Source organism: Prenolepis imparis, unplaced genomic scaffold (assembly GCF_030444845.1).
Source record: "Prenolepis imparis isolate NDT839.2.m4 unplaced genomic scaffold, iyPreImpa1.0 SCAF_13, whole genome shotgun sequence".
In the NCBI taxonomy this organism is placed as follows: Eukaryota; Metazoa; Arthropoda; class Insecta; order Hymenoptera; family Formicidae; genus Prenolepis; species Prenolepis imparis.
Genome location: NW_028141171.1, coordinates 1,563,282 through 1,572,659, shown reverse-complemented (window position 1 = coordinate 1,572,659; position 9,378 = coordinate 1,563,282). Strand labels below are relative to the sequence as shown.

The 9,378-nt window shown below is 40.6% G+C and overlaps 1 protein-coding gene across 1 annotated transcript; it reads left to right on the top strand.

The window, feature by feature from the left end:
* The first annotated feature begins 337 nt into the window (after nucleotides 1-337).
* LOC145944790 (uncharacterized) lies at nucleotides 338-2,155 on the top strand. Its single transcript, XM_083053343.1, has one exon. The coding sequence runs from the start codon at nucleotides 338-340 to the stop codon at nucleotides 2,153-2,155; it is 1,818 nt and encodes a 605-aa protein (XP_082909469.1).
* The last annotated feature ends 7,223 nt before the right edge of the window (nucleotides 2,156-9,378 follow it).

Sequence of the window (9,378 nt, the reverse complement as noted above, 5' to 3'; positions counted from 1 at the left end):
AAAAATGCATGTGCCTACACTTTGTGTTGCACAACAAATTTGTGTGTCGTGTGCCGATATAAACGAAACGTCGGTGAGATGTCGATGGTGTGGAGTTCGCGAATATATAATTCGTCGTAACCCGGTGCAGGAATTCGTAGATTTCGCGACGCGCCCGTTGAAATATTTTAAGCGACTAATTTGTATCGCGCATAATGCCAAATCGTTTGATGCACAATTTATTTTGCCATATATCGTTGAAAATCGAACATCATTAGTACCTCAGGTAATTTTAAACGGTACAAAAATAGTTGTACTAACGGTAGGACATACGAAATTTATTGACAGTATTAATTACATGCCGATGCGCCTATCCGATTTACCTAAGGCCTTCGGTCTGACGGACACTTCGGGTAAAGGAGATTTTCCACATTTATTTAATACTATCGATAATCAATCGTATGTCGGACCACTACCCGAAGTATACTATTATTCGTCCGATTCCATGAGAACAAGAGAACGTGAAAAATTTCTCGCGTGGCATGCCGAGATGACCCGTGAGAACTATGTGTTCAATATTCAAAGAGAAATATTACAATATTGTCGCAAAGATGTAGATATTCTTAGGCTAGCTTGTATGGCTTTTAGGAAGATTTTTCTTCTACGCGGAAAGGTGTGTCCCTTCGAAGAATGCACCACTATTGCCTCTACTTGCATGAGAGTTTTTAGAAAAAATTTTCTGCGCGATAGAGAGATAGGTATCATTCCTGCAGGGGGTTATAGGAGTGTGAATATGCAATCGCGTAAGGCGCTGCAATGGCTGCTGTGGATTGAGCGTGAACTCGGTCATCACATTATTCATGCAGGACGAAGCCGGGAATATCGTCTGCCCGATGGCACTCGCGTCGACGGTTATTACGAGTCAGTGGAAAACGCTACTACCATACATCATGTGTTCCAGTTTCATGGATGTTACTGGCATGGGTGTCCGCGCTGTTTTCAAATTAATCGCGATAAATCGCTTTCGTCGGATCGCGTTGATACAATCGATTTACGATACGAACACACCATCACAACGACGTTTCGTCTTCGAAGACGGAAATACAGGGTGACGGAGAAATGGGAGTGTGATTTTGATCGCGAAATGCGGGAAAATGACGAAATGCGGGGATATTTACAACAACATCCCGCGGTAGAAAACGAACCGCTCGATCCTCGTCAGGCCTTCTACGGTGGACGCACGGGAAATATTGTAACCCGATATGAGATTACAGAGAGCGAGAAAATACAGTACGTGGATGTGTGTTCATTGTATCCGTATGTATTAAAAACAGGCGTCTTCCCGATTGGACATCCAACAGTATACGTTGGCGAGGAATGCGTAACAATAATTGGAACGGCACCAGGGTATAATTTCGAGTCACTTGAAGGAATTATACGTTGTAAAATACTCCCTCCGCAAGATCTCTTTCATCCTGTATTACCGTATCGGGTACAGGATAAATTGTTATTCGCGTTATGCCGCACTTGTAGCGAGACATTTTCGCACACCGAGTGCACTCATATTCCTTCTGAGCGCGAATTCGAGGGTACATGGATATCGTGCGAACTACAAAAAGCAATTGAAAAGGGATATTTTGTAACAGGGGTTAGCGAGATATGGCAGTACAATGTCACTCGGTACGATCCTTCTATGCGTGAAGGGGGTTTATTTACCGGTTATATAAATACATTTTTACAGTTAAAACAGGAGGCTAGTGGATGGCCGAGCGAATGCGTGGATGAAGATGCTAAAGAGCGTTATCTTCGCGAGTACGAGGAGAGAGAAGATATCGTTCTTGAAAAGCACAACATCGCACAAAACTCCGGTCTACGCTCGATCGCGAAACTATGCTTAAACTCTTTTTGGGGAATATTCGGGCAACGTTCGAATTTACCAAAGACGGAAATTGTTAACACGCAACAACTTTTGATTAATTTACTCGCGAGCCCTCAGTACGAAATAACAGATATATTACCGGTAAATGATGAAGTATATGTCTCGACTCGATTACGCGAGGAGGCGATCACACCATCGCATCTTACAAATGTTGTAATAGCAGCTTACACGACGGCGCAAGCGAGATTAAAATTGTATGAATACTTAATAAAATTAGATAGGCGCGTATATATGTAAGCAGCGCTGATCCACACGAGTACGAACTACCCACGGATAATTTTTTAGGCGATATGACTAACGAACTTGAAAGCTATGGGGTCGCTAGTTATATAGAGTCGTTTATGTCCAGCGGTCCAAAATTTTACCCGTATGTGGTTCGCATATCAGATGGTCAGATGCACGAAGTTTGCAAAGTGAAGGGTATAACCCTAAACTTTGAAAATTTTCGTTTAATTAATTTTAATAGTATTAGGGAATTATTAATACAAAGAGAAAGTGTGCAGCAGGAAAGAGATATAGGAGAAAACGAGGAAAAAGAAATAACTCCGGAAACGTCAATAAATCTGCGATTCAGAGCCATTCGGCGTACAGCGTTTCACGAAATAATAACTCGTGATGAAACAAAAATATGTGCGCCTGTGCTATTAAAGCGTAGATTTATTAACAATCGTTGTTCCCTCCCCTATGGATATTTAACTGTTTAAAAACGCAATATAATAATTCCACACGATCGCTTCTCTCTTCCACCTTCGCGCGTTTTTCGCTTTATACAGCAAAATGTAGATATAATAAAATAGATAAGTAATTGTAAAATTGTCTTGTAAAAATAATATAAATTTTTGAAAAGTAAAGGATATATTATAGTGCAGAATAGGATAGAATATAAATTATGGATATATCTTAATTAGAAAAAATATTTGTAATAACAGAAAAATTTTAATTATATTTAATAAGTGAAAAATTGTAAAATAAAAAATGTGATATAAAACTTTTTAAATTTTATTATTAGGATTTTAAACGTACAAAGTATTTTTTACAATGTAAGAAGATTAAATAAAATTTTTTCTTAAAATTTGTTTTATTAGAGATTATTTTATGCTTTTTCCTGAAGAACCTTCTTTCCCCGAAAAATTCTCTTAATATAAATTTTACTATTGTTAGATAAAATCGAGCAAAATAAATGTAACCAATAAGAAGAAAAGTAAATAAAATGTAAAATTAAAACATTTATAATTTTATAATTTATTTTTTAAACTAAATAAATTTTTTTCCGTGAAATAAAGTCTAATAATAAAAATAATTCACAAAAGTTCTTTTCATCAAAAAATTATTTACCTCTTCTCGAAAACCTACTTGACTAAAAAAAAATATTTTTCTTTAAAAAAAAAATAACGTTTTTAGTATAAATCAAAGTACGAATTTTCTTCTCGCGAGATTCTCTCAGTCACGTACGTAGCCTATCATCGCTGTTAGCGCTGGAGATACACGCTGTCGCGAGCATTCTACGAATACGCTAATTAGCAGCGCACCGCGACGCGCATCGGCTCGTCAGCTGGCACGATGCGCACGGGATCGCTAGCGCGAGCTGGGGCCGCCGCGGTGGGGCCTCTGCGGGACGCTAATAAGCTTATTTCCGATTCGAGATATATATTAAAAATATTCAATGCGCGTGCGTATTTTTATACGTGAGTTATTGATATTAAGTTACTCTTTACCTTTTTTATTTATGAATTCATGCGTAAAACCGAGTTTATTTCGCGAAATGGACGTGCGCAGGAAACATCCCTGGACGTCGATCGTCTGCGGACCTACGGGATGCGGAAAAACGATTTTTGTAAAAACTTTTCTTCGATATTTATTCGACATGTGCGAAGTTCGATTCGAGAGAATTTTATTTTATTACGCCGAATGGCAAGATGCGTATCAACGTCTGCAATGTGATACGAGTGAAAATAATGAAGAAGAAAAAAATAATGTACACAAGAGCGGCTATGGTAATATTTTGCTAAAAATAAAGAAAAATACAATCGAATTTCACGAGGGATTACCGCGACCGGAAGATTATTCCAACGATCCGCTATCTCCAAAATTAGTGATAATTGACGATCTTATGAGGGAATCGTCATCGTGCGACGCTATCGTCGATCTGTTTACCAAAGGAAGTCATCATAAGAATCTCAGTGTTATACTCATCTCGCAAAATCTTTTCCACCAAGGCCGCGGACAACGCGATATATCTCTCAACGCTAATTATATAGTAATTTTCAAAAATCCGCGCGATCGCGCTCAAATTCGTCATCTCGCTCGTCAAGTATATCCCGACGATCCAAAATTTCTAGAAGAAGCATACCACGACGCTACTTCGCGACCTCATGGGTATTTATTGCTCGATCTGAAACAATCGACTCCAGACGAATATCGATTTCGTACGTGTATCTTTCCCAACGATACGATGCACTACGTGTACGTTCATCGTAGATCGATCAGTAGAACAGTAGCGAAGGACGTATAAAAGGAGAGCGCTTGTACGCGTATCTTTTCAGTTGCACAAATGTAGCGTAATGGTAACACGTGGGAAAAGACAACAAACAAAAGACGTCGACGACGTCAAAAAATTTACTCGACAACGCGATAAAGATTGCCAGACGTTCCATCGGCGAGAAAAATGCCTGTCTTTTAAAAACTCTGTGTTATCTGAAAAAAAATCAAAGATCATCGTTCTTACGTTCTGCCGACAATAATCTCATTAAGTGCATTCAAGAGTGTATTTATAATACGCTTGAGGGTAACGTAGAGCTCAAGAATCACGAAAAGACGCGATTAGCCAAGCATAAATCTATTCTTCGGCGCATCGCTTTAAAACGCGACAACTGGAAAACTAAGAGAAATCTACTAGTACGGCGCGGTGGGTTTTTACCCTATCTTATCGCTCCTTTGCTCGGCGCTTTATTATCCCGGATTATCGGTGAGTGAAAAAAGCTTGCAAATATTACATCCGGGGTTCGAAAAGAATAAAACAGACGCGTTTGTTCGCTGTACGGAATAATGGAAAGAGCAAAAAAATGGTGCTGATTTCTACGGAAAATCTCGAAAGAATGCGACAAATGCAGCATCAACAGCTACAACCGGAAATAACAAAACTACAATAACCCTGGATAACTCGCCGAAGAAAAAAAAACGATATCTGACGGTAAAAACGATAATAATAATAACACCGTACGGACTCCAGGAACCCCCTTATCGCGACTCGACGCGGAAATGTGGCATATTCTTAACCTCGCGACTCCTCTAGATGAAGGCGAAAGATAGAAATTGTATAAAGAAGTACTTCAGCGTTATCTTCACTTTGTTCGAGAAGCGAAATAACGCTTACGCAATGACTCGCGCGAGGATACACGTGGTGACGTCGACGACACAAGTAATGTTGACAGCGACAGAGGCGAAGGCGATCAGAATAAAGATATCGATTTGCCCGTTGAAGACGACCTTATGGAAATACAATCTCATAGAAATACTTCAATCAGCAGTGATGGTACCGTTAGCGAGAGTAGTTTCGGGAAGAAACGCGCTCAATCTGCGGAAAAGATCAAAGAAATACTCAGCAGTGTGCCGCAAACTTATCGTTTTAAAGCAAACGCGTTATTGAAATTTTTGCTAAATATTCAGTCATCAGAAGATTAGCTGGGATAGACGCGGACTCGTGACTGTAGACGGTGATGTTGTAGCGGGGTCGAATATTACCGATCTTATAAACGAAGCGGTACGTGAGAGAAAAACGATGAAATCTAACGGGAGAATTCAGTTTGCTCAATTACTGCAAGACATAAGTACACCCTCCAGTCTTATAGGGAATCGCGATTTATCGACTACGATCACTCGTAGATCTCTGCGTATTAAAAAAACTCTGCCACGTGAAAGCTCCACCCCGAAAACTTCACTGTCGCGTTCAAAGTCATACGGTCGGGAGTTAAACGAAACCGAAGGAGACACGGTTTTTATCCGCCACTGACAACAGCGACGATAATAAAACATTAGTGCCGGATTCTTCGCCTAAAAAAAAGAAAGTTATATTCCATTGGAGCTCACTCAAATAATGGAACTCGAAAAATTGTATTACGTTCCCTCACACTATGCCGGCTATTCCGCGACGGAGAATTTATCTCGAGCTGCTAAACCAAATTTTACGCGTAACGATGTCATTGAATGGCTTAAATCGCAAGATGCGTATACGCTGCATCGTCCAGTACGTCGAAAATTTCCACGTTTACATTATAATGTAACAAATATCGATGATTTATGGGAGTCAGATTTGATCGATCTTCGTAATCTCAAGAGCTATAATGACGGATATTCTTATTTATTGATAATTATCGATGTCCTTAGTAAATTCGTTTGGGTAGAACCATTACGCGACAAAACAGCTACCTGTGTGACAAAAGCCTTTCAACGTGTACTTTTGAGAAACAAAAAACGTCAACCTATTTACCTGCAGACGGATAAAGGTAAAGAATTTATAGCCCAGCCTGTACAGAAATTTTTAAAAGAAAAAGGGATTCGTTTTTGCGTAGCCCGTAATCCCGATGTTAAAGCAGCTGTAGTGGAGCGATTTAATAGAACGCTCAAGGAACGGATGTGGCGTTATTTTACACATAAAAATACACGACGCTACATCGATGTTTTACAGGATATCGTTCGCGGTTACAACCATACTCGTCATACCTCTATTAAAATGCAACTCGCAGCCGTTACGCGGGAAAATACTCGTATCGCGTGTGAAAATATAAATCGTCGATGGAAGGACAACAAAGAGAAGAAGAAAAAGAATTGCGACGCTAAGCAGAAGGCTAAATATAACGTGGGTGAACTCGTGCGTGTCAGTAGGGCAAAAGTAGTGTTTGAGAAAGGATACGAGGCAAAGTGGAGCGAAGAAATATTTCGAATTCACCGCGTTCTCGAATGGAGGAAACCCCTCGTATACGAACAAAGCGATTTAACAGGCGAGGATATAGACGGAATTTTTTACGAACAAGAATTAACTCCGGTCAATAAAGATTTACAAGAGGAAGAATTTATCGTCGATCGGATAATAAAGAGCAGAGGACGCGGTAACAATAAACAATTAGTTAGTAAGGTTATCCCTCTAAATTCGACTCTTGGATTCCCGCATCGCGTTTAAGATCTTTGAGTCAAAATAAGGGGAGAAGAATTTTACATGATTCTTCCGAGCAATAGTAGCATGCGTTACTTTCCGGAAAATACAACCTGTGTGTTTCACCACTGAATTACCCCAGCGTATAGAATTACACGGACGTTGGGAAGTGGCGCTCACTGAGATTCAGTTTCCGTGTAGTTTTTTACATGTACAGGATAATGAAGGATTAATCAGATTCATCGATATTAACGAACGCGATAAGACGGGTAAGGCTATGAAATGTCAGGTACCCGCGGGTATTTACTCAAGTATGCGCGATATTATAGCGTGTGTGAATCACGCTGCTAAATCTGTCGATTCGCATATCGTTTGGCATTTTGTCATCTTCATGGGAGGTAAAGTTTTCATAAAACTTGACTGTGAAGAAAAAAATTGTAGTATAACGCATTATGTAAATTTTTCCGACAAACTTCACCGCATACTCGGCTTTGATATGCACATCAAGCGTAGAGACCTTGTTCAACTCGATAGTGAGCCCGCTGTACCATCTCCGCTGCCCACGTGGTTTTATAATGAAATCGGTATCAAAATGCACAATAACAACGAACAGCTCGTTAAAATTGAAAGTAGTTCCGTTATACCTGACGTTTTACCAACATGGATTTATGATGAAGAGATGCATTCACTGCTATTTTACGAGCTCAGGCACTCGTGTATGTTAATAAGTGACGAACCAGGTAGTTTGTCACGAGGTATTCCCGACAAGCTCTTTGTCTATTGCGACATTTGCGAACCTTATATTACCGGCGATATACAATCTCCCCTTCTTCGAATAGTCGCGCTCGACTCGCGAAATAATTACGCGTTCGCATCAACTCAAATAAAACATTTCTCACCCGCTCAATACATCACGCTGCGTCAAACGTGTTTCCGTACGATCGAAATAGATATAAGAGATCAGCTGGGTCAAAGTATACCATTCGAATTCGGGACTCTGACGGTGACATTGCACTTTATACGTATCGATTAGATATCGTAAGAATACTCGGCGTATATGACGGAGAAAACGGCAAAGAGTAAAGAAAAGAAAAGAAAATTTGTTCGTTCTTTCTCTGTTGATGCATTATTATTCGACGTATTACGACGAATTACAGAACGGAGGAGCTCGCGGTGATGGAATTCCACGAGTTTTCGCCGGATCGCCCTATCAACGAGGGCACGGTATCGGGAGTTTTCTCGGAGGCTTATTCAGACGCGTGCTGCCTTATCTAGGTGTTGCTGCGCGGGCTGTGGGTAAAGAAGCTTTATGCGCGGGCGTTAATATAATCGATGATGTAGAAAACAATACACCGTTCAAGGTAGCGGCCAAACATCGTTTTAAAGAATCGCGTAACAATCTCAAAAGACAGGTTAAAGAAAAAATAACTAGCCTCAGAAAGGTTCGGGATATAAATCGCATGCGAAAATACACGTAGCTCATTTCCCATTTGCCGGGCTTGACACGCGCATCGTTAAACGTCGTCACTCGAATAAGAAAAGTTTATCGAAATTCAAGGCAAAAAAGAAGACGAAATCTTCGAAGAATAAGAGGAAGAAAACCCGTACGAGGGTAAAAAGACTCAACACAACTGCGAAACGACGTAAAATTGGCAAAAAACGTACAGTATCTGATATATTTTCTTAAACAACGATATTTTAATTCACGCACATTTAACCACGACGAAGACAACAACGACGAAACAATTGTCAGTGAAGTATGTCTTTTCTTCACACGCATTCGAACGAGTGTTTAAAGAGCGAACTTGATCTCTTTTCTTTACCGCCTACGCAGACTAGTATCGAGAGCTCGCAATGGATTCATTACAAACCCGTGACCTCTCTCTCGGACGATTCACCGATAGAATTCGTCGTCCCTGGTCACGGAGAAGAATATCTAGATCTCACGCATACCCTGCTGAGTCTTCGCGTGTGAAATCGGGCGACGATTCAACGGCTCGAGCTCCAGGAACAACCGGCGCAGCCGCAGAGACCGTCGTAGGACCTGTAAATCATTTACTTCATTCCATCTTCAATCAGATCGACGTGTATTTCAAACAAAAGCTCGTGTCGCCTCCAAACAACGCTTACGCGTACCGCGCGTACATCGAGGCATTGTTAAATTATTCCTCTTCCGCAAAAACTTCCCATCTAACCTCGTGTCTATGGGACGCGGACACACCGGGTCGCATGGACGAATCGCTGGAATCGAAAGGCTATACCGCTCCCGTGAGACGCGCCCATTACATTCGCAACGGGCGAGCGATAGATC

Coding starts and splice junctions, on each gene's coding strand:
- LOC145944790 (XM_083053343.1), top strand. CDS start 338: ATGCCGATGCGCCTATCCGATTTACCTAAGGCCTTCGGTCTGACGGAC.